The sequence below is a fragment of the Leuciscus leuciscus genome (assembly GCF_965113295.1).
Source record: "Leuciscus leuciscus genome assembly, chromosome: 1".
Lineage (NCBI taxonomy): Eukaryota > Metazoa > Chordata > Actinopteri > Cypriniformes > Leuciscidae > Leuciscus > Leuciscus leuciscus.
Window position 1 is genome coordinate 33,064,927 of NC_138725.1, and position 27,228 is coordinate 33,092,154.

General features: G+C 36.5%; 2 protein-coding genes across 2 annotated transcripts; both read left to right on the forward strand.

Moving 5' to 3' along the window:
• The first annotated feature begins 4,772 nt into the window (after window positions 1-4,772).
• Window positions 4,773-9,876, forward strand: LOC309477873 (von Willebrand factor A domain-containing protein 7-like). Its single transcript, XM_082141354.1, has 6 exons — window positions 4,773-4,986; window positions 6,701-6,973; window positions 7,119-7,212; window positions 7,387-7,509; window positions 7,776-7,965; window positions 9,651-9,876. The coding sequence occupies exons 1-6, from the start codon at window positions 4,831-4,833 to the stop codon at window positions 9,754-9,756; spliced, it is 942 nt and encodes a 313-aa protein (XP_081997480.1). The 5' UTR covers window positions 4,773-4,830; the 3' UTR covers window positions 9,757-9,876.
• A 3,939-nt stretch (window positions 9,877-13,815) lies between these two features.
• LOC309477814 (CCN family member 1) lies at window positions 13,816-27,220 on the forward strand. The gene is made up of 5 exons (XM_082141240.1): window positions 13,816-14,375; window positions 16,910-17,123; window positions 20,136-20,540; window positions 22,542-22,720; window positions 25,093-27,220. The coding sequence occupies exons 1-5, from the start codon at window positions 14,319-14,321 to the stop codon at window positions 25,396-25,398; spliced, it is 1,161 nt and encodes a 386-aa protein (XP_081997366.1). The 5' UTR covers window positions 13,816-14,318; the 3' UTR covers window positions 25,399-27,220.
• Window positions 27,221-27,228: the final 8 nt, after the last annotated feature.

Sequence of the window (27,228 nt, forward strand, 5' to 3'; positions counted from 1 at the left end):
TCAGGATTGTGATCTTGGGCCAATTAAGTGCACTTTAATGCAGTTGACTTGACTGACTGATAACGTTTCAGTTTCAGTTATCTGTAGTAGAGTGAGATTTAAAAGTTTGGTATCACTTTACTTTACAGTTTCCTTGTTACATATGATTCATGTACTTACCATAGTAATAAGAGTAAATGATGCATGATTACATGCAATTAACCCTAAACCAAAACCTAATCTTATCCCTATGTACATGTAGTTGCTTAATATTACTCAGTACTTAAATATATAATTACACTGTAACAATGACACCTTGAAATCAGTCTAATGCAGTTCAGCTTAGCTTAAAAAGCAGCAAAGAAGCTGTATATCAGGGATGGGCAACTGCGGTCCTGGAGGGCCACTGTCCTGCAGAGTTTAGCTCCAACCCTGATAAACTCTCCTGTCTGTAGCTTTCTAGTAATCCTGAAGACATTGATTAGCTGGTTCAGTTGTGTTTGATTAGGGTCCCAGATAGATAGCAACCATCAAAATAATGTTAATGTGTCAATGTTAAATGTATTTAATCAACATCTCTTTTGCTCCAGCAATTAATGTTGATTTTTAATTTTTTTTCATCCATAAATCAATGGTAATGGCGTTGAGTCAATGTTACAATGTGATGTTGGTTCAACATCATGTTTGCACTCTCAGAAAATGAAACACAACAACTATTACTGACTTAAAACCATACAGCCTGAAATCAACTGCAAATAAAAGAAGACAATAAATCTCTCAAGATCTCAGCAGAAGGTCTTTTTGACAATTAACAGTGGTTTAGATGTTAATGTTTTATTGAAAATGTTTGGTCACCATTGTTGTGATCAGTGTTTCATTTAGTTGGACAGTTTGACTCTTGGCTTTTATGTGAGTGTGTGATCTTTGCAACAGTGTGTCCTGAAATGCATAATTTATTGCTGTAAAGACCACGCATTGGCCCACGACGGAATCCAACGCTCTGGGCGAAGGTATAATGCGTATATGTCTTTTCAGCGCCCCAGTGAAGTTCACTTAATTTATTGGAATTTAGTTTCAATATTACTTTAGCTCTACGCTTAATCTGACTCCAATTTCAAATGATAATCAAATTTAGATCGTGTTTCTTATTAGAAAATAGTCATAAATATTGATTATGAATTAATTTAGATCTTTGATTATTCTGAGTATGCATACTTTCAATTATTCATTCATAAGGGACCCGATGCCGCACAGTGTCACACGCCCCGGGTTTACGTGGATCTCACGGACACAGTCTCACCAGTCTGATCTTGGTCAGAGGGTGAAGGGTTTGCTAATACCTCTTAAGTCGGTTGCCTACGCTGTAAAAAATTTAATCTTTTAAAAAACGGTCAATGACTGTCAGCTACGGCTGCCAAACAAAAACCGTAAAAATAAAGTAAAATATCCTCATTTAAATTAAGTGCAAAAAACTTTTTCAGAAATTTTCCTTAAATGTTTTACAGAAACACAGTTATTTCACATTTATTTTCTGAATTTTTTACTGAAAAACATGCAGTTAATTACATTCACGATTTGCTGTGACTATACGTCACTGCATCAGCAACTACACAGTCACTGTCTGTTAAATAAAGCAACATGCAGCATATCATCCGTGTTTCTCTGCTCATCCTGACTAGTGATGGGCGGATCGATCCTGAAGTATCGATACTTCGATACTGACGTGGTATCGAAAAGGATCGATCCTCACATAAAAATATCGATCCAAATGTGTGTTTTTTTTACCTGTAATTTTTTATTAATTTAGCACGCAATTCAGTGCGTAAAATAAGCTTCTAAGTGGAAAAATAAGCGAATGTTAGCGGATAATTGTGTAGGATAGAACTTTTTCTCCTAGTCATCTGGATACAAGACGAAACCAATCAATCACAGGCTCTCTGTTAGTTCGATGCTGGTGCTTCGCTGAGCTCACAGGCCCAGTGCGTTTGGGAAACGAAGCCTTGCTTAGATGACAGAGAAACAATCGGGAGTTATATCACAATAAACAAACCAAAAGTGTACATAACGGTTCAAAATGTTGATGTCAGTACGATTTTTTTAATGAAATTAATATTTTTATTCAACAAGGATCGATGCATTAAATTGATCAAAAGTGACAGTCAAGGGTTTTACACTGTTAAAAAAAAATCTACTTCATATAAATGCTGTTCTTTCAACTTTGTTCATCAAATAATTCTGCATAAAATGTAACATGGTTTCCAGAAAAATATGAAACTGTTTTCAACATTGATAATAATAAGAAATGTTTCCTGAGCAGCAAATCAGCATATTAAAATGAATTATCATCATGACTGGAGTAATGATGCCGAAAATTCAGCTTTGATCACATGAATAAATTATAGCAGATAGCCTATGTTAAATTGTAATATTACAGTTTTTACTGTATTTTTGATCAAATAAATGCAGAGAGAGAGAGAGAGAGAGAGAGAGAGAGAGAGAGAGAGAGAGAGATTGCAAGTTCGCATTCAGTATTATCAAATTTCATTGATTTTAATTTAAAAGTATTTTGTTGTTCAAATGTGGTAATAATTAACCTAAACATTGTTGTCACTTGAAATTGAGTATTGTGTTACATTTAAAATGTTACTTTACCCTGTCTCTGCACAAACAAAATTGCAAAAAATATGTTAAATAATTATTTTATTACATTTAAATACATGTTTAATACATTTTACAACTGTCCCTGTGGACTTTTGCAACCGTCCCCTGTTGTAGGGTCAGTTGCAACATTTGACTTTGTCTATTCAAGTAGAAATTGTATGTAGACATGTTACAGCAGTGTGGGTGGGTAGCTGACAGATGTGGGTTTATCTTATTAAATTCTTGGCTTTCCAATACAAAGTCACATAACCTGCTTTCTGGAATACACCCCAGATACTGAACACACTGGAAACAAAACAAAAACTAAGCATAACTGTCACAATGTGTAAAAAAACTAAAACAAACATTATTTACAAAATTAATATTTTTCATCATTAGTAATACGCTGGTGATAATAAATGTGTAATGATGAAGGCTTAAACATTAAAGTGCATAGCAGTTTTACACTCTGATATGAGATTTTGCATAGTTATCATATCAAGTTTTATTCATATTGAAATAAGAACAGGAGATAAAACAGATCATGGCTTCTTATTCAAACTGCTCTTATGCAAACTGCTCTTTAATAACCTTGCAGAAAAAATACTGGAGCTGTTAATGTTCATTCTGAATACTTAATTTACTACGCAATACAATAGGTAGTTATTCACACCTTTGGAGAAAGTTCTCTAATAAACACAGAAGCAGCACTGTAAACCCTAACGCTCAAAATAATTAATTGTTTTGAGTAGGGCCAACTTAAATTATACAAATGAGTTCAATCAGATTAATTTTTATGAGTATTTAGAACTTTCTTTTTTCTTTTGAGTTGACAAAACTGATACATTTTAAGTTGAAATGAATTGTTTTGAGTTCTATGAACTTGTTTCTTTTCATTTAGACAAACCTAAATGTAACTGAACCTGGGCTTGGATGTCTATTTCCCAGCATGCTTTGCCATGACACTTAAAAGGGAGAGTAAATGCTAAAATTTAGAGTTATGTAAAGTTTATTTGTGCCAATTAATGTTAAGTGGGAGAGTGTTTAATGTTTGTTATGCTAGTTTAGAATAATTTCTGTTAATGCTGATTTTAGGAGAGTTACAATTATGATGACGTGGTGCATACGGCTTGGTTTGAGAACAATTTTAAAAGCTTTATAGTGCTGCACTCATACAGCAAGTGTTATTCCCTGCTATTGTTAACATGTTAGCAATTGCGCAAGTTAGCATTTTTTGAACTAGCTTGTTAAAGCTAGCTAAGTTTATACTAATAAAAATATTCACATTAAGGTTTCATGAAAATGTTATATTAAATGTATGAATTTGTCTACTCAAACATTTCAATTTCAGAACAAGTAAAACGTATGAGTACAAAATGAATATGAAATTATATAATTTAATTTAATGAAATTTAAAGTGACTTAAAAAAACTAAGTTTAGATAAAGTAAAACTTTGATATACATAAAAGGAATATTTTAAGTTGCATAAGTGAAGTAATTAAAGTTGTCAGTACTTAAAACTTTGAGTTGCATTAAAAAAAGATGAACAAAACACTATGTATGTATATATATATATATATATATATATATATATATATATTTAAATTCGTGTTTATTTGTAATTTACAGTTATTAAAAAAAAAAAAAACTAGTTGCTTACTGATGATATTTAATTTTGCAAACTTAAAAAAATAGAGGCAATAATGTTTTTGAGTTAGTAGAACTTATATGGGTTTACAGTGAGCACAGAATGCAGCCAATTCAATGTTCAATGCCAAGGTTGAATATTAAAAAGAAAAAAGAAAAAAACGCTATTGGAACCTTATTTCATGCTTCATTTTCTTGTGTATTAGACATTAAAATAAAGACAATGTTGTGAATTCTTGCCCTTTAAGTTTTAAGTTGGCTAAGTGAGGGATGTTTTAAGTTGTATGCAAATAACGTAGTGCACCAGTGGTTTTTCTTTTCTTTGGTCGCCTCAAGGGTTGTATTTGTAACGTAGCCTATACTAGATAGGCTTCTTAGCAAGATATGATATCTATACAAATGTTCATATCTTTAGGTAATGATGCAAATTTTCTTAATATCAATTTAAATGACGATGTATATATTTTGCAGCACACTAGCTTAAGCTTATAGTAGATTGATCGAGAGCAACTGATCTTTCAAGAACTCTTTGAGTCGTTCTTCATATTCATAATCATCTGAGAATGAGGAGCGCATTTCTCCTGCTGGCTCTTCTGATTGGTGTTCACACCTTTCACATTAAGGAAAAACCAAATTCAAAAAATCATCAAGATATCACATTAATAGCCATTTTACGTGCTACTGCAAAGGTCTGCGAGAGCGCTGAAGGCTTTGAAAAGGTATGAATATATACATGATCTGTGTGTGAGAGAGAAGAATTTATATATTATACACTGTTTTGAGCTGCAATTATTTACATTAATATATTTCATTACATATACTGCATTACTAACACACTTTTAATATTTATGTACACAGCAAAATCCCCAGTGTTAAATTAACACTGCTCAGTGTTTATATAATCCACACTCACTCAGTGTTATAAGTAACACTGAAACAGTGTTGAAGTTAATGAGATAATTAAGTGATTAATTGAGTGATGATTGATCATTATTGAAGACACCTGATGTTAACAAGCAGAATCACTGAAGAAGAATGGTGATCATTATGGTGATCAGTGTTTGCTTTAGTTGGGCTCTTGACCCTTATATTTTTCACTTTTGATATAGTTTGGCTGCTGTAACTGAGTTATAACTGCCAGATGAACAAAGAGAAAATGTGATTTGGAGGTGTTGGTTATGTTTCAATGTAATAATTTTTTTGTCCTGACTCACTGAACTCATGTAGAGCCTGATATCTGAGTTAGATTTACTTTATTGATTATAGCAGCACTGTCCTTGAACAGTATAATAGCATTTTCAATGTAATCCAAAGGATTTCTTAAGATATTCTGATACAAAAAAAATCTTTATTTAGGCAAACACATACATCAAGAATCAGCGTATAATTCTCAGCAATGGTGATAAACAGCATATTCAGATAAACAGATCAATTCTGAACATTAGAAAACAAGCGACTAAAAAGTCGCATAAAAACAGCAGAAATAAAATAAAATAGTAAGAGTAAAGGAAATTAACAAGAAAATGAACCTCATTATTTATTCATGCAGTAATGCATGATGGGAGCCATTAATGAGTTTTGATTGGTGGTACCCAGAATGCACTGCAACATGCTTTATAATTGTCACTATTATTGAGATTCACAGGCTGATTCTTGATGTCTGTGTGTCTAAATGAAAAAAACAAAAACATGAAAAAAAACTTTTGGTTTCAGAACAGCTTTAAGAACTCCATTCGATTACATTAAAAATGCTACAAAATATTATGCTATGTAAGACCAGTGCTGTTATAATCAATAAAGTACACCTAACTCTAGGATCTAAATGAGTTCGGGGATTCAGGTCAAAAATTATTACGTTAAAACACAACCAACATCATCATATCACTTTTTCGCTTTGTTCATCTGACTGTTATAACTCAGTTACAGCAGCCAAACTAAATCTGAAGTTAAAAATGTATGGGTCGAGAGCCCAACTAAAGCAAACATGGATCACCATAATGGTGACTTAACATTTGTGATTTTTCTCCTTCAGTGATTCTGCTTGTTAACATCAGGTGTCTTCAATAATGTTCCATCATCACTCAATTAATCACTTAATTATCTCATTACCTTTACACTGCTTCAGTGTTACTTATAACACTCTGAGTGTGGATTATATAAAGACTGAGCAGTGTTAATTTGATTGATCCCAAGAGAATTTTTTTTTAAAAATCAACCAAATGTTAAGTATAAAATGTACAAGCATTCTGTGGTTGCAACAAACAACCAGTGATAGACAGCTTAAAAAAAATCTAATAAAAAAATCTATACCCCAAACACTGTGACCATGATTATTATGGATGTATTTTAAAAAAGGTGCATCAAACAAAGTAGTGCAGTTATTTAAAATTCATCTGACAACTAACGAGACATTTTGTGTGTGTTTTTATTTAGCCAAAACCACTGACTGCAGAGACACTGGCAAGGTCTTGCAAAAAAGACGCATTTGCTGGTAACTTTCAATCAGGCATAAAAATCATCTCCTATTACAATCAACAAACAGACACTGACCATCCTTTGAGTTCAAAACATCATTTTGACAGCGAGACATTTCGGGACGGTAAATTACTCATAATTAAGGGACTGGACGCAATCACAACTTTTATGAAAAGTGGGAAATTTGAAGAAGCACAAAAGACACTTGGTCAAATCCTGCACACTTTACAGGTGAGTCAGATGCAAAGATGTGATCAATATAAGATCATTATGACTGACAGATTTCAGTTACACCTCAAAAGTTAGATTTATATTAAATTGATCATATGAAATGAAAGTTTGAACATCTATTAACTCACACCTGTTGTAATGAAAGGATTTCTACAGCCACAGTAATTGGATTGAAATGGGGTACGCAGAACCCTGCACTGCCCTGATCAATTTAGAAGAGAACATACCCAACCCTGCAGGTACGCGTACATGTGTGTGTGTGTGTGTGTGTGTGTGTGTGTGTGTGTTCTGTTAGATCAGGGTAAGGTGTAGTATTTATATCTATAAAACTACAATTTATTTAGCCTAGCGTGTGCAGCTGTGCGCCTATGCAACATGTAAAATACAATATAATTAGTTTTTCTTCCCTCCAGATGCTAAAACTGAAACCTGTGAAACTGGCACTAAAGATACAAACACTGGGGCAAAAATTAAGGATAACATTATAGAAAATAAGATTCTGACATCAGGATACTTTGGAGCAAGCAAAAAAAAAGGTAATCTTTATTCTTTATTTATATTACTTTATATATATATATATATATATAGGGTTAAAATCATCAGATAGGCTACAAACAGGAACAATTATAAGCTAGCAACAGCAACTTATACCCCAGACATCAACATAGTGTCGGCCCAGATCCGGCCCACATCTGGTACACAAGGATTCCACACGTATCAGATGTGAGCAAGATCTGGGCCGACACTATATTGCTGTCTGGGACATCAAATCATCATACTGAATATTATTATTTTCTGACAGGTAAGTGCAGCCATGGAGGTACTCTAGACTTCACAACTGGATTTAGGAGAGGCTGGGACGGTATAAATAAGGATGCCATTGATTCCAGTCACGGTTCACTGCATCATAAAGCTGCAAATGTGGCGATCGCTGCCAGTGTGCAACTGCTGGAGAAGATCTGGAAGAGTAATGATGATCCCACCTTCTACAGGTACACATGGGGCATTTACTAACTTGAGTTAAAGTCTGAGTTAGTAAATGCTGACTTTTTGGGACTTTAGCTTATTCACCATATCCCCCAGAATTAGATAAGTCCATACATACCCTTTTCATCTCCGTGCGTGCCGTAACTCTGTCTGATGCACCCACCGCTAGCCTAGCTTAGCACAAAGACTGGAGGTAAATGGCTCCAGCTAGCATACTGCTCCCAATAAGTGACAAAATAACATCAACATTTTCCTGTTTACATGTTGTGATCTGTATAGTCACAGCGTGTACAAATGACAAGGTCACATGAGCAGTATGCTAGCTGGAGCCATTTACCTCCAGTCTTTGTGTTAAGCTAGGCTAGCGGTGGGTGCATCAGACAGAGTTACGGCACGAACGGAGATGAAAAGGGTATGTATGGAATTATCTAATCTGGGGGATACGGTGAAAAAGCTAAAGTCCCAAAACGTTGGCGTGTTCCTTTAAGAATACAGTAATAATGCTGTGAAAACGGCAAAATCTACAATAACATACTGCAAACAGCTTATACTGTAGAGAATTGTTGAGAATACAGTAATATAACTGAAAACAACAAAAATCTTTTATGGTAGCGATCAAAATAGACTAAATCACATTTTGAAAGTAACTTGAAACTTCAAAGACTGCATCAATTGCAACATTACACCAGTTGGCGACAACTTAAATAAAACATTTTTAAAAACTCATTGAATTATTCAAGAGATTCATTCCAAAATGCTGATTCATTCAGTAACACAACAATGACATTAACATGTAATCATTTAAATGCATCACAAAACCACTTACAGTTACTATCACCTGCTGTTGCTTCACTGCTTCTTCTTTGAGTCATTGAATCATAAAAAATAAAATAATTAAATATATATTTTAAATACCCTGCAGCAATTCACATTTTGTCAGAACCTCTAATAAATAATATTTGATTTAGTTGTCTAGTAAGAACAGTGGGAAAATCAGATTCTCCATTTTAACTGGGGGAGAAAAAAAAAATGTGATTCTCAATTTATCCAAAATGTACCTGCAGTTATTTAGAGATTTCACAGAACTTCCTCTAAAAGCTCTTAGGAACACTGCCTAAATGAGTCTGTTCTTAGACACAGATTTTGGTGTCTCAGTGTGGTTCAGGCAGAAGAAGACGAGAAGGCAAAAGGCTCCAATGCAAACTTTTACATTAATATAATATAATATAATATAATATAATATAATATAATATAATATAATATAATATAATATAATATAATATAATATAACATAATATAACATAATATAACATAATATAATATAATTCCAATAGGTACAGGCAAACAGGATGTACACACACAAACTAAGACTTAGAACAGACAAAGACTGACTGAACTGAAGGAACTTAAATACTAACACTAATGGCAGAAACACAGGTGGAGCAGATGATAATTAACTAGACACAAGTGATGCAACTGAACTAATAATGACGGTGAAGATGACGTGACATGACAGGCAGACAAGTCCAATGAAAACCCAATGAAAACAAACTAAACAGAACACAACAGTGACAGTTGGCTATACGCTAAAGGAAGCTTGCGGGGCGATTTCTCTGCTGCTAAAATCAAGAAACACTGAAAGAGAATCAAATTACCATGAACTAACTAACCTTTTGTATCTCCTTCTCAGACTGGTGGGGCTTCATCAGGACAAGCCAAAGGGAAATTTTAAAACTATCTTTTCTTTCTTTACCTCCAAATCAAGAGTGGCAGATGCAAGTGAGGATTCAAATTAAATGATTAAGTTTAACGCCATAGCATGGGCAAAACATAAAATTATATTTTCAAATATGATGTCACTTCTTGTATTTCCTCATATGAAAATTTGTCCAATAAAATCTGCTTAATTATCACTGCTTAATGGTCACAATAGTACCACAGAGGTCAGAGGTTATTTTGAATGCATGGGAATATACAAGTGGTTGTGTTAAATTGCCGAGATTCACTGGAGGGATCTGTCACGACTCATTTAAAATAAAGGGCATCAATACGTTTTATATCCCATGGTAAGCCTAAATTTGAAAGCTATATTAGTGAACATAAAGATGAATAAGGGCTTTCAAAAAAGTATAAGTAGTGATGGACAAAACTTTTAATTCTGAATTCTTAAAAAATAAATCCTCTTAATTTTGGCAAAAAAAAATTGGAGAAATGGCTAAAAAAGCCATTTCTCTTAATTTTCCACATAATGAAGGAGTGTTGGTGATAATTACGATTCCCAACATGGGGATCAATTGTTGGAGAGAGGAGTGTGATCCAGATCAATCCAGTGATCATCTGTTCCTAATGTGGAACATCAAGAATCATCATATGAATCTCAACAGTGGCGACAATCAACAAAGCTTTTTTATGACTTTATTTTATTTTTTATTTTTTTTATTGTCACCATTGTTGAGATTCATAAGCTGATTCTTGATGTCTGTGTGAGTCTACATGATTCTGTCAAAACTTTTCTGCATAACAATCTTTTAGAGTATCACCGTACTGCAGAAAATTGTCCTGTTGTATTGGCATGAGAAATTAACTGCTTATATATATATATATATATATATATATAGTTTGCAAAAGTTTTTGCAGTTTATTTAAATTAGGATTGTTTAATTTTACAGGTTTCGTTAGGTAGCTTTTATTTATCATTCATTCATTCATTCCGTTGTGGCTCTGTTTTGGGTTTTCTGGTTTTCTTATGGCTGAGAATCGGTACCAACACTAAAACCTATTCAGGCCCAGTGCAGACCCAGTTATGGGTCAGTAATTGGCTGAGACTCGGGCCAGTTATGACTCATGTATGGCCCTTGTCTTTAATCCAGATCTGGGCCACTCCAGGGCCTTCATTCTTTACTGGATGTGGGGTGAGGAGAAAGGGGCTGTGAGGAGTGTAGCTGGGACAGAAAAAAAATAGGCCCACCATTTTTCCCACAGATACAAAATTTCAATTTGATAAATTTACATGAGCACTAGTTCTTTTAAGTATTGAGTCAAGCATCTAAGCTGATTGGTCAAGGCATGTGCAAAGTTCACAACGTGAAAATCGTCATACTTGCTGAATTTCGACTCCAAATTATTATTATTTTGGGCATGTCAGATTACTCTCTCAAACCTGAGCGTGTGTGCAGTGTGCAGGATCTCTGAGCAGATGGCGCAGTGATGTTCTCCTCCATCTCTCGGTGAGTGTGTGTGTGTTAACAGAGCTGAGGTCTGTCCGCCGAACACACACACGGCTTCAGTTCTGAGGCGTTTCTTGTGTTTACGCGGCTCTCTGACGCGCGCACGCGCCTACCAAACAAACACAGGTGCGGAAATAACAGGGATTTCTGGGATTTTTGCGGGCTACCGGTGGAAAGACGGGAACAAGGCGGTTCTCTGTGACACCATCAGCCGCAGAGTGTGTGTGTGACGGGATAAATAGATGCAGTGAGCGAGCGATCGGTCACTTCTGAGGGTGTGACTGTTTTAAGATGGAAGGTTTTACCTGTAAACCGTTAAAGACAGCGCTATCAACATGACCTTTGAACTGTAGCGATATGGAAATCAGCCATTAGCAATTAAATTATCCTGTCAGCACTAATTGCTATACTACACCATAAATATATAGGCCTATGTAAATAAAGTTGTAAAAAATTATGTTGTAAATAAAGATTATTGGAGTAGCCTATGTTTTACAAGGAAATAGTGGCCTATTGAAGACTTTCTTAGCAATTTCTATGTGAACATTGTTTCTTATTCATCTGCAAATCTCTTAAAAATATCAGATTATATTATTTGACATCCAGCCTGGCATGAAATTTATGATTAAAAAAAAATCACTAAAATACTTTTTAGATTAAAACAGTTTTATAAATAATGATTCAGATGTTTGCACTGATACATTCAAGAAAAATATGTTTGTAGCATAATAAAACTATAATAGAAGGTGGTTACAGTCTTAAAATTAAACTTTAAACTGAAAATGTAGCCTACTTAAATGTTTTAAACCATATAGAAGCACAGAGCATAAAGATTAAGTGTCTAATAACATAATTTTCTAAATGTTTTCCTCTTCATCTTCTCGGATCTTCGTATTTGGCATTGACCCCTGAAGGGAGTTACAATAATAATCATCAGACCCTCGCAGGTCATGTGACTGTCTCTGCAGAAACTGTGTATGTGTGTATTAGGGTGTTTCCGGCACTGTCAGGTGTGTGAGTGTGTGTGTTTAGGGAGTCAACACAGCAGTTCCTGTTCTGGGTTAAAAATAACCTCAGAGACTAAAATTCCCCCCTCTCTCTCTCTCTCTCTCTCTCTCTCTCTCTCTCTCTCTCTCTCTCTCTCTCTCTCTCTCTCTCTCTGTCCAGCAGTGTGTTACACATCCTCCATAATAAACCCTCTTCATTTTAATAATAATATTTGGTTTCATAGCATTCTTGAGTTGTGATGTGATGTGGATATTTAATTTCATACTCTTCAGATCAGTGTTTTAACTCTGCATTACACTGTGCCTCGCTTACAAAGTAAAATGCTCGAACCAACATATAATCCTCATAGGCAAATGTCAGCCGTTAAGCGACTGAACGGCAGTGGGTGGGGCCTATGGTGTGATGATGTATAACTATTGGTCGATGTCTTGCTCTGGAGGCGGGCATATGCAAATGTATTTGCCAGTGTGACATCACAGATCCCACAGTATCAAAACAAGCTGTTTTTGGAGTTTGATTAAATAAATGCTTTGTTTATAATGAGGAGGACGTCTTAAGCTATGAAACTTGCAGGATGTTTTAATGAAGACCTTTTATGTCAAAAGATCAAGACAAATTAGATTTCTCATGTCATTTAAGAAAAATTTGATTAATAAGATTAATAAATGCTGAAGGTTCATTCTTAGTTCCTGTTAACTAACGTGGTTAACTAATGAACCTTATTGTAAAGTGTTACCAAATATGTCTTTACACATTAAGTATCTTTTGCATAAGTATCAATAATGACATCAGATAGTAAAATATTTGTTGGTTCTAACTAAGTGTATTTGATGTGTTATGTGATGAATACCTGTGTATGGAAACATTTCATACACTTTCTTTCCCATTAATGACCTTCAAAAGTCTGAATGTCCTTCTTTCTGTTGCTCTGTGTTTGTACCTTTGCTCAGTCTTTCCCTCCGGTTCTTACGCTCAACCTCTGCCCTCCATCTCTCTCTCTCTCTCTCTCTCTCTCTCTCTCTCTCTCTCTCTCTCTCTCTCTCTCTCTCCGTCTGTTTGATCTGGTCCTCACATTCCTCCACCCACACCTTTTTCCACATCACTCCATCCATCTCTCTCTCCATGTGCAGCGTGTTGGACATGCTGAGCTTTTCCACTCCTGAGGAAACGACTCAAAACAGCACCTGACCTGAAATATCTCAAATACACCCTAGTGAATAATTGTTTATTTCTATTCAAATGTCTATTTATAAATTCTAGTCCAAGTATCTGTTGAAAACATCAGCAAGGAATATTGTCCTCATGACAACACAAGAAAAAAAATAAAATATATATATATATTTAAAATGTACTATAGCAACTTATTTTAATGTTTATTGTTCTTTGTTATTGTTTTATTGTATATTTTTTTCTTGTCGAGACTTGTTTTGTGCATACTGCTTTGGCAATATTGTATGTAAACACAATCACAATCAATCAAGTACTTTTAAAGTCAAATTGAAATTTGATAAAACTCACAAAAACATTGAAAAATGAAGTGAACGTGAGGATAATGTGATGAATCAGGCTTCGCTGTGACTTCTGTTTAATTCATCTGATCCATCTCTCCATCAGTCTTCTCATGCAGGAAATCTGCTCTATTAATGCTGCAAACATCACACAGCTGAGTATATTTATCTTGCCTTGCACAAAGCACACAGCGGACAGAGCTGTGCGTGTGAAAGAGACTTTAAAGCATCCATAATATTTTTATTAAAACTTAAGTCAATAAACAGCAGACAGCGGCTCTTCTCTGGAATGGAGTCCTTTTTATGAATGACTGCATTCATCGCTGGCCACGCCTACAATCTGCCCGGATGGCTAAGCCACGCCCATTTATAAACGTATCCGCACAGCCGCGTTCTGATTGGCCGAGAGGGCGGGACTGCGATGATATCACAGCACAGCCGTATAAAGACTCACAGCAGTGTGGAAACAAGTGTTAGAAACTTCTGTGCTCGACTCACTGTCTCGTGCTGGAATAAACGCGCCTGTCTGGATTAATAACGCTCGTCTGTGAGAGTTGACCTGTTTTATTTTATTACAGTTTCACTACATCGTCCGTGGACATTGAATGGTTTATTATGAAGATGAGGGATTTAATGTGTCTGTTGGTGTTTGGACTGATCATCTGCACGTCGGTAAGTCACATGAGTTTCATGTAAACAATGTGTTCCGCAACAGTTCGTTTCATAAATAAAAAAAAAAGTAAAAAAAAGATTATATATATATATATATATATATAGGCTATATATGCGCGTGTGTGTGATAATAATAAATTGTATTTTTTTTTATAAAACTTTATCATTTTGCATGATCATATATCGATTAATTGCATTTAACAAAAGTTTTTGTTTATATATTATGTGTTTGTGTGTGTGTGTGTGTGTGTACACGTACATGCACCCACATATGTTTGCTTATGTATGTGTACACACACACACACACACACACACACACACACACACACACACACACACACACACACATATATATATATATATATATATATATATATATATATATATATATATATATATATATAATTTACATATATATAAATAAAAACTTTTATGTTTGATGCGATTCATCGATTTAACAGCACAAATATATATATTTATTTATTCACACAATATTGTTCAAATGCAGGTATAATAATAATATATATTTTATATATATAAAATTCACACAATACTGCATAATAAGATTAATCATATTTATAATGTAATTTACTACCAATATATAGATTGATATCTATTTTTAGTTCCCTTGTCATTTCTTTATGTCTTTAGCCCATTTTAGTGCAAAATCAATTCAGTTTAAGTGAAGACACAGTCTGATCCATCATAACTAGAAAACATTTGGACTTGGATTAGTCTAGTCGTGTGCGTTTGAGGCTGGAGCTGTTGCCTATGATCTGTCTGTAATCTCTACAGACTTTATGGAGTATGAAAGCAGCACAATGTTCAATGTTCAATTTATTTATAAAGCACATATTAATACAACAACAGCTGACCACAGTGCTGTACATGGACCAAAGCAAAATAATCATAAAATCACATTCAAATTCTATATCATTACAACACACAGTCACAGATAAAACCAGAAAATCAGCACGATGACAGCCAGGAGCCGCTCAGAAGTTCTGGCCCTGTTAATGAGACTCAGATCTGCACTGAGAGACTCATTCCATCCTCATGGCTCCTGTGGATCAGAAATAGACCAGCACAGGCTCAAAATAACCCAGGCACAACAACCCAGCCCCACATCCCGCTCCATTGACCCCGGCTCCAGAACCGGCCCCGACTTATGCTTTGATCTCAGATCCACATATGGGTCTCGAGTGACTCAAGAGCTCGTCTCCTCCGGTTTTAAGATGCCGGGCGTTCTCCGAGGACTTGGCTGGGTATTTCACAGAGCCATCGGGATGCCGGGGAAACAGGTGCAGCGCTTTAGGAAGTGATCCAATGGAAATTGGCTTCAATGGAAAAACCCTTTGGAATGACGTGGATCCCGGACAGGGAAACACTCCTTTGAACCCGATTCACCTTGACTTTATGAGAGCCGATCGAATTTCTAGCAGCCGGCCATATCTCAGTGTATGCTAATGCAAATTAATTATACATTTAAATGAACTTTCATTGGTATATTTAAATGTATAAAATCACTTTAAAAATGCTAATGAAAATTTATTTAAAATTATATATTGGTTTGGTGTTTTCATATCAATATTATGTTAATGCAAATTAATAAAAACATTTTTACTAAAATACTTTAATATATAAAAATCATACATTTTAAATATGCTAATGAAAATTAAGTTAAATGTAAAATATAAATCATATATTTAAATAATGTTTATATATAAAGAAAATGTATTTAATTTAATAAGGTATATTTTTATCAAAGTTAAGTCAATTTGCAATATCCTATATTGTGACATATACACTAATGCATTTTTTTAAGAACTCAAACATTTTATAGCTATATTTAAAATAACAGACAGACAGGGAAACACTCCTTTGACCCCGATTCATCTTCAATATATGAGAGGCGATATATGTACACAATATATGCTAATACAAATAAATGATGCATTTAAATTAGTGCTGTCGAATCGATTAATCGCATCTAACATAAAAGTTTGTATATATATATATACAAACTTTTATGTTAGATGCGATTAATCGATTTGACAGCACTAATTTAAATACATTTTCATTAGATTTTCATAAAACGCATTTAATTTTATATTACAGCATTTGCTTATGCAAATTCATTTAAATGTATAAAAATGTGCATTATCATACATTGTGACGTACGCTAATTTTCTACATTTAAATGAACGGGCATCTTAACTTTACGAGAGGCGATTTCATTTCCAGCTGTCAGCAATCCTGATGCATTTAATTCAGATTAACCACAATTATATTCATGTATTTAAAAAAAAAAAGAGTAAAGTTATAAGAATCGACCATTAGACGTATGCAGAGTTTTATGTGGCAATTCATTTTCGCCGAACCTGATTAACCACAATTATATTAATGTATTTTTTTTTATTAAGTGAAGTTATAAGAAGAACCATTAGATGTATGCAGAGGTTTTATGTGGTTGCAACATTCAGTTGCACCGAGCTCATTCTGAACCCCCTGTGTGTGTGTGTGTGTGTGTGCAGGTTTGTGCGAGGTGTCCTAAGGTGTGCCGGTGTCCGGGTGAGCGTGTCGTGTGCCCGCCGGGTGTGAGCGCGGTGCCCGACGCCTGCGGATGCTGTACGGTCTGTGCCGCTCAGCTGAACGACGACTGCCACGACCACAGACCCTGCGACCATCACAAGGGCTTGCACTGTAACTATGGCAACGATGTGGCCAGTCTCCACGGAATCTGCCGGGGTGAGTCAACAATACAACACACACACAAATATTTGATTTCTGGGGATTTGTTTAAAAATCATACATTTTATACGTGTAAAAAATCACGATATATGCTAATATAAACTCACGATATATGCTAATATAAACTGGTTAAATTTTAGACATTTAAATACATTTTCATTTTAATATATATATATATATTAGTAAAGCAAAATAATTTCAATGTGTTAAATGTATGATTTTTTTAATATAGATTTTGTTTAAAATTGATACATTTTATAGATTTAAATATTGTAAATAAAATGTATTTATATGCAATTTCATAGGCACATATATCACAATACAATGCTACTACCAATTAATGTCAATTTCTATAATGTATAACTTATATTTATTTACTGAAAATTCATTTAAATTAAAACACTCTATTCTAATTGTATGTTAATCAAATGTATTATTCTTGAATATATTTATTGAAAATGTTTACATTTATTCAAAGGTTTGGATGCATTCATGTAATGTCCAAACCTTTCAATAATTACCATGAATGATTAATTTAAAGACAAATTTTTGAATAATTTCACAGAGGACTGGTGTAGTCTGGCCGCCCTCTGCTTGGGGTTTTATCTTTATTAAGACATGCACATTCATTTCCTCACATACAGAGGATATTTTGTGCGCTGGGGTAGTTGCTATATTAAGGCAGGTATTTGGGTTGGACTAAAGGGGGGTTTAAGGGGGCGTTTCAACACACCCAAAGACCATCTGACGCTCGACAACATTGTAAACAAGTCAAAATTCCACTCGGCCCTAAACATAGAGCCTCTCTCATAAAAGCAGAGGATAGAGTGTCAATCTCTGTTTAACCCCTTACTGTCACTCTGTGCAGGTCATCTTCTTTCAGGATAATAACTCAAATCATTCAAGCTTGAACCCTCTGTAGGAGGTCAAAACAAATGGCAGTTGATCTAAAGGATGTTTAGATAAGCCCGGGACACACCAAGCCGACGGTCGGCCATCGGGCAGTTTTTGTGCATCAGCCGACTAAGTTTTCTCAGTGTGTTTCGCACGGTCGGCTGAGAGAGAGAACTCTGATTGGCTGTTCAGCTTAGTGAACGAGTCACTGCATGACAATAATAGCAAAACAGCGAGCAAAGAAGTCAAAACGGTACAGATAGAAGGCTGTTCTAATATTAAGTCATCTTACCTGAGTGTTCCTTGGCGAATATTTTAATATTAACATGAGTGGAGTGGAATAAAACATTTTTTTAGCAGGATATTCAAAACGGCAAGCACGCGCTGCTTTGTTTACGGTTTGTGTATCTGCAGCCTGCAGTGTCGGTTTCCCTTTTTGAATGACAAATATAGATGAATATATCTGCCGAAATAGACAGTTGTCTCATTCACACGCAGGCGCAGAATGCGTATGCTAGCTGACAGTCGGCTGTAGTTCTCTCGGTGTGTTCAAGTGCAGCTTTTTACCCCGACGCGAGGCGACAACACAGTCGGCTTTCATCAGCGCTAGTTCTTTAGCATCGGTTTGTTGTGTCCCGAGCTTAAGATATTTTTACTGGAAAACAACGCACAAAACTCAAGCTAACACAAATATGCCCTAAGAATGTTTTGCTTATGTTCCCATTAAGTTATGCAAAAAACAACAACAACGACAACAAATATTCTCTGAATGTTCAAAATGTCGAGTATTTTTAATGTTTCTTGTTCCTTGGTTATGCGAACTTTAGGGCAACATATTCCATTTTATCATTCTTCCGTCTCCATTGGTAGATATGTTTTCTTGTTTAAAGCAAAATATCAATTTAAGGGCCAGATTTACCAACAGCTTGCTCCAACGCAAACCTTCTTTAGCCACGCAGTGAAAAACAAGCGCTGAAAAGATGTGGACACAATCTGACCTTATTGCATATTATGCATTTGTGGGCATTACCATTTCAGATGCAAAATTTATGGGAGGAGAGTATTTAAATGAATCATGCAAGCTGATTTACTAAGGTTTGTGCTAGTCAATTTACTAGTATTTTTGGCATTATTTACAGTCCCCAAAAAAGCATGTCTTAAACCAGACGCTAATTTTGGTAGATTGTGTTGGTCATTATGGAAATGATCCGGTTGCATCTGTGTTCTTCAATTTGAGTAGATCAGGCGCTGAACTTTCCACTCCCATCGGCACTTTTATGGGGTCGCTCTCTCACGCTAATTGTCTCTGTTTAGTAAATCTGGTCCTTAATATTTTATGTCATTTTGCATCACAACTAAATGTATCTGTTTAAGAAAGTTTACATATTTGTACTCGAACAACAAACAAGACAAAAAGTAACACATTCATTTTTGCAGTGTACTAATAATGGTAGGACTTTATAATAAGGTGTAATTTGTTAAAGGGGTCATCGGATGCAAAATTCACTTTTATGTGGTGTTTGCATATAAATGTGTCTTTGCAGTGTGTGGACACAACCACCATACAATGAAAAAAAATCCATTCACTCCTTTTTTTTTAACCCTCAAAAAGCCTAAACGCTCTCAATAATCAAGCCGTTTGGATTTTCTGAGCAATATGATGTTATAATGCTCATGCTCCGCGACCACTGACGGACTGTCCCGTATTAGCATATTTACGTCCATTTGCATATTTCTGCCCTCAGCCATTTGTATACTGTGCACCAAGGCATCACTTTACGTGTCTTGTGTCGACACCCCAATGGAAGAGAGGGGTGGGGTGAGCAGTTGCTCATTATCATTTAAAGAGACATGCACCGAAACGGGTCGCTGTGAACAGAGCTGTTTTTGAGGAGGTAAAAAGTGTGTTGTTTTACACAACCATTGAGGAATTTTAACCAAAGTATGTTACAAACTTTACATGAAGACCCTAAAGAATCATACCACCTTGTGGAAAATGGGCGTCCGATGACCCCTTTAACATTAGTTACATTAGAACTAACAATACTTCTTGTTTTGGAGAGATTGAATGTAATTGTCATTTTCAGTTCCCTACTTTCCTTTCCCGTCTTTCAGCTAAACTGGAAGGTCGCTCTTGTGAATATAACGGCCGGATGTATCAGAACGGAGAGAACTTCCACGCAGGCTGCAAACACCAGTGCACCTGTATCGACGGGGCGGTGGGCTGCGTGCCCCTTTGCCCCACAGATATTCCCCTGGCGTCGCCGTCCTGTCCCGCACCTCGACTGGTCAAAGTCCCGGGCCAGTGCTGCCTCAGTGTGGACTGTCACGGCGAGTCCTCTGTCCTGCCGCCCGTGTTCAGGCGCCCACGGCCGCCCCCATACCTGTTCCCTGACCTGCACGCCTTCAAGAAGCCCCGGCCAAAGCCGTACCCCTACAAGCCCAAAGACCCCCTGAGCAACGAGCTCACAGAGGTGGAGCACAAGTGGGACAAACCACGCAGTCGAAAACACCTGCCAGGTGAGGGCGCTGTTCTGGTCTGTGTCCCCAAGTTTTGTAACTAGCACTAGTTTCCTTGGTCAACAAGTGTCAACCATTTGCATGTCATAATCATGCTAGACTTGCACCAAACCAGCATAACACAGTGTGGACCAGCATGTAAATGCATGCATATTTAAGAGGCCAATCTGTTAAGACGAGACATTACTGGTAAAACCATTGTTTGTTTTCATGGTCAGTTTTGTGATTTGGCTTCCATAACTTCTCTCAGACTGGTGAAAAGAAAACGCATTCAAGTGTTTATTTTCCCTCACTTTATCTATTTGTGTCAGTAGATTTCAACTACTGTACATATCTTTAAAGTTTGTGAGTTTTTTCCATCACTTCAGCATCACTTACACAGACCAAACTTTACAGTTTTATTCCTGTCTATATTCTGAAGGCTTTTACTGAGGGGTTTCTTCATATATCATTCATCTGATTTTATACAACATTTTATTCCTAAAACATGATGAAAATGTATTTTCTTCTGTCCGTTGACAGTATTTTCTGATTTATGAAGTGATAAAAAGAGATATCCAAAATCCCTTCTGTAAAAACCTTTAACACTAAAGTTAACAAATAAAACAAGAAAGTTGAATCTGGCTTCATCCAATGTTCAGATTAATCTTCTGGATTTTTTTTTGCAAATTAATGCAAAATTAATTAGTGCATATTTAAACATTTCAGAAAAATTTCTTAATGAACTGTGGTTAATCAAGAATGGTGATAACTATTGGTTAAAATGTTTACCAATTCTAGTATTGTTTTATTCTAGTATAATTGAGGTACTGTTATAATTGTTTTAAATATTTATTTTAGCATTTTCCATTTTAATTTTATTTAATGTTTTAGTAATTTTATTATGTGTTTTTGTCATTTTTATCAGTCATTGTTTTTTTTTTAACTGTCTATAGTTTTTCATATTTTTATTTCAGTTTTAGTTTTATTTTATTATTTATTTTATTATTATTGGTGTTATTTTAATACATCAATTTAATCTTAATGAAAAATGAACAAAGTTTTTTTTTTTTTTTTTTTACATATATGTTTTATTTATTTTAATATAATAACCCTGGCTCAGAATGTGAGATGTATTGCTGCCGTCATTGACGTCTGATTAGCATGTTTACATAAACCAACAATTAAAGGGATAGTTCACTTTGAAATTAAATTTTGGTATGTTTTAGCTTACCTCAAGGGCATCCAAGATGTAGGTGTCTTTTTTTCCGCAGTAGTTTCAATTTTGATATTTTTAGGTCAAACCGTTCTTGTCTGTCAGTCATATAATGCAGGTCTATGGTCACCACCTGAAAGAACATACACAGAGTCCAAATTAAAACAATTCCCCATCGTCCAAATTAAACAATTCCCCATCGTAAGTACACATTGATGGCCTAAGACACGAAACGAGCGGTTTGTGTGAGAAAACGAACAGTATTTATATCGTTTTTACCTCTTGTACACAGCCACGTCCAAATGATCTGAGAGCGCGGGCGGGTATAGATATATACACTAGATGTCGCATTGGCTACGGTTTCTGCAGTAGCCAAGGCGACTTCTAGTGTATATATCTATACCCGCCCGCGTTCAGACAAGAACGGTTTGACCTAAAAATATCAAAATTGAAACTACTGCGGAAAAAAAGACACCTACATCTTGGATGCCCTTGAGGTAAGCTAAAACATACCAAAATTTTATTTCAAAGTGAACTATCCCTTTAAGAGTATTGCAGAGTGCAAGAATGTGTCCTGTGTGGGTTTCGGTTCAATTAACAATCAGTCCCAATGTGAGCTGTGGCGGTTTCTTCTGCATGCACTTCTGTGTGAGTGTTTGTGTTTAGCAGCCCTCCGCTTCTTTCCCAGTAGATCCTTGTGAACCAGTCCCACACATGCTCCGTAATCACTTTCTCTGTGCGTCAGTGTTCCCTGTTGGGTGAATGGTGCCTGTGTACTAACTTACTCTCTCTCTCTCTTTCACTAGCGTGGAAGCAAGCGGGACGGCAATGTGTCGCTCAGACGACAAGCTGGACACCTTGTTCCCGCAGCTGTGGGATGGGCGTCTCGTCTCGGGTCACCAATGAGAACGCTCAGTGCAAACTGCTGAAGGAAACCAGACTCTGCAACATTCGTCCCTGTAGTTCTGTGGCTGTGCCTATAAAGGTAAAGATCTCAGAAAGCATCTGCACATTTACCACACGTTCCCGCTAAACAGACCAGTATATCTCTGCATGAAGAGCTTGAGAAATCTTCATTGCTTCGCAAAAAGAGAAAATCAGCTTCTGGACAACAATTAAACGGCAAAACAAGTATTTTGTCTTGTTTTCCAATACAAATATCTCAAAAGTCTTGCATTAAGATACAAGTACTTGAGAAGCAAAATTACACCGTTTTCTGAAAAAAGGAAAGAAAAAAATCAGTTTAGTGACTTTGCACTTAAAGTTTGCAAGAAAAATATCTACCAATAGGATTAGAAAAATATATTTTAGTTTTTCTGACCCTATTGCCACTTTTTTCTTGTTTTAAGAATGAACTAAATTTGTATAAATTTTTCAGAAAACAAGACTTAATATCTCAAGTAAATGTATCTTGGTGTAAGAATGTTCAGATATTTGTACTGGAACACAAGAGAACAATACTGATAAAGAAAATATTTTTTTTGCCGTGTATTTTGGTCCATCACCTACAGCAGCACCAAACTTGTACCAACCAGCTAAAAACATTAATTAAATTAAATCCATAAATTTAAACCATGCAATCATTATTTGGCCTTTGGCTCTTTCTTGCCAAAATCATAAACATCAGCTTAAAGTAGAAAAGGAAGCCCAATAGTTGTTTACTGTCTTGAGTACTTCTTTTTCTAGTTATAGTATTCGTAACTAGCACAGTCTCACAATGCAAATGTTGCGCAACGTTTCGCAGTGTGTAAGCAAAATGTTTCTCCACGATTGTTTTAAAAGCCTTACTTGTCTTTGAAAATGATTAGGAATCCGGTATTAGAAGCAAGCAAAATACAACAATAGTCACATTAGCAGTACTTTAGCCCTAAAGTAAATAAACTGACAAGAGAAGCAACACTGCATAAGAAATTAGTACTTGTTTTAATCTACGAAAGTGTATTTTGTCTTTCTGCACTGGATGCTTTTTCACGTGCGCAGGACTGTCCCAGGTCTGAAAAATGACAAAGCGCTGTACGCTTAACTCATAATACATCCGACCTATCTCTATTAGCGCTTCAGAGCAGTATTTGAGGCTAAGGCCCTGTTTACACAAGTGTATTTTTCTCAGCAAAGCTTGCAGTTCTGTCTCCATGTTATTGTTTACATGGTCGTCGAGGCTGGTCTGTTATTGTTGTGTTCTGGTAGCGAAATGTGGGCACCCACGCCTTCGTTTTCAAAAGTATCCGTTTTGGTCCGTTTACACTGAAACGCAACCCTGGAGTTTTCAAACTAAAGCATTTCCTAAAGTCTCTGTTTTCGAGGGTCAAAAAACGCGGAGTAGTGTAGACGCCAGGTGTAACTGCAGCAAAAATTATGCATTTTAAAATGAAAAGGCACTAGTGTAAACAGGGCCTAAGTGTATCCCGTTATTCACCAGACAGCAATATAGAGTCGGCCTAGATCCGGCCCACATCTGGTTCACGTGGATTCCACACGGCCCACATCTGGGCCGGATCTGGGCAGACACTATGTTGCTTTCTGGGTCATTCTTTCGTTCAGGAACTTGCGTACACTGATTTTACGTCATGTCTAGGAAAACTTTCCAGTGTAAGTTAAATTAATTAGATGTTACATATTGGTGCAGAGACTGCAGAGATTATATGAATTTTGTCAAATGTTTGTAAATGAATCACCACAGACACACGCTGAAGTGAGGTGCTTAAAGGGTTAGTTCACTTCAGAATTCAAATTTCCTGATAATTTACTCACTCCCACGTCATCCATCATGTTCATGTATTTCTTTTTTCAGTCGAAAAGAAATGAAGGTTTTTGAGGAAAACATTCCAGGATTTTTCTCCATATAGTGACTTCAATGCGGTCCAACGGTTTGAAGGTCCAAATTGCAGTTTCAGTGCAGCTTCAAAGGCTCTACACGATCCCAGCCGAGGAATAAAAGTCTTATCTAGCCAAACCATCGACCATCCTGGAATGTTTTCCTCAAAAACCTTAATTTCTTTTCGACTGAAGAAAGAAAGACATGAACATCTTGGATGACGTGGGCGTGAGTAAATTATCAGGAAATGTTCATTGATCTGAAGTAAACTAATCCTTTAAGCTAGTCCCATTGAGTAAACAAAAGTCTTAAAACTCTTGCTGTCTTCACGGCCACGGTATTCTGCAAATACATAATTTAAGTAGAGAAGTGGTCAAGTGCAATGACCACAAGTGTGGGTATTGGGACAGGCCCTTAGTGTTTCAAAAACATGGTGCACGCTGCTAAACTGATGGTTCCTCATGAAGCCCATTGAAGTCATCACTGCACACTTGCTTTCCAGTGCAGATATGAGTGTAACCTGCCTTGTGTTTGTCCAACAGAAGGGGAGGAAGTGTTCCCGTACCCAGAAGTCTCCCGAGCCTCTGCGTCTACGCTACGCCGGCTGTCGCAGCACGCGCCTCTATCGGCCCAACTACTGCGGGATGTGTCTGGACGGGAGATGCTGCTCCCCCCGCCGCACCCGAACGGCCCCCGTGCTCTTCGCCTGTCCCGACGGCGAGCGCTTCGAGAGGGCCGTCATGTTCGTGCAGTCCTGCAAGTGCAACGACGAATGCGGGCACCTGAACGACGCTGCGCTCCCGCCCCAGCGCTGGCTCTACGGGGACATGCACAAGTTCGTCGATTAACGGCTCGTTCCTCTGAAGACCTGACCCTTTTGTCCTTCCCCGTCCAATAGAGTAGCGTTTCGAAGTGTAGACGCCAGGCCGAGGCCTCATTATAACGCAAATCCACGTGGAAAAGAAAGGGCCGTTTTGGTTTCCGATCCCTTGTACCAAGACCCTTAGAATAGATGCGCTTTCCCTGAGGATCTGGGACGGGACGTGTCCCTTGTCGTGAATATATACAAATACAAATGGATTTTCTGGTCCTCACCATGAACAGTGATGCATTATGGAGCACCTGCACAATCTAAATGAGACTTTAAGCAGGTTTGGAGAATAAAAAATAAAAACAAGATTAGACACTTAAAACATGGTGGGACAGACTCTCAGCTTCACAAGGGCAGGTCTTTACTTCTTTTTGTAGTGATTGCTTTGCCTTGACGTTCAAAGAACCACCGGCAAATACAAGGGGAAACTCAACGGGGAGTCGTTTTAAGCTTTGGCTCTGCTGCTTGTGGACTCGACGCTGAGCCATTTTGTGAGCGCATGACTCCATCAACTCTCTGAGGGATACATGCCAAGCGCCGCAGCTCCCTGGCGTCAAAACGTCGGCTCCTCTGCTCCCAGCTAATTACAATCCTCTTCTATTGGGGCAGAAAGAAACCCAGTAACCCTCTGGTTTGCAATAAAAATATGTTTAAAACACCAGCATCTGATGTAAACATGTAATTTGAAAGTAATGGGTGGGACTGTTCTCTCAAATGCTGCTCTAGTCTGGTCTTTAATCTACCACGTGATGGCAGAGCCTCGTGCAAACGGTACTGTTGTCAGTGTTTTATGATGCAGCGCTCTCTATTTTTGCCTGGCATTGGTGCATGAACTGACGGAGGTGATGTCGTGCCATCTGCCCTGAAGAACAAGGGTTTGAACAGGCTTTGAGACACAAATATCCAAACTTCTGAGGAAAAGAGAAGCTATGTTGTCATAGAATGATTGTGATCTTTTTTGCTAAGTTATGTTTCTCAATCATAAACATGTACCTCAATTAAGTAAAACATAATAATTTACATTTTTACATGTCTACCATGTTCGTTTCAGCAGCGTTGTGGAGAAAGCTGCTGACTGAATGAACTGCATAAAATTGGAGTAGCCTACAAAATGTAAAGTGATGAAATTGAACGGCTTTCTGTTGTTTCGTGTAAATTAACTATAATTGCCTCCTCGAATCAATTAACTTGCACAAGAGGTGCGTAACATTTACCGTTCAGCGAATTTTCGCGGGCAAAATCCTGAGAGGAATCTACGCGTTCGTGGATTTATTCACGGGCAAAATATTTCCACGCAGATTTCGCATAAGGTAAAGTTAATCACGTGTTAACCCCTTGTTTTATACAGTCTATGGTTAACCCACAGAAATATTGTTGAACATGGTTCAAATGACGGAGGTGCAACTATTCTTAATTTCTGCAATGCATCGTTATGGTTAAGCAGCGAGTTTTTAAAATGTGTTATCGTCTAGCAGGAGAAAGTTGTAAAACGATTACAAACCATGCAAGCATCATTGCATCGATCTGATTTAATTTTAGCTGATGTTTGCTTTTAATAACGTATTTTTGTACAAGAAAGTCTTTGATTTAAATAATCAAATATACTGACAGTATAGCCAATATGTGATTAAATGCTTCTTAAGTACCACATCCATCATGCTACACTTTGATACAAATGAAAACAAGACTTGCCAAGGTGTGGTTTTGCTCTAGGAAGTTCCTCTCGTTTGTGTTTTACCTCTGAAGACTTGAGGACAACCACTCACCATGTATCAAATAAACTGGCTTGTAAAGACTCACTGCAGGC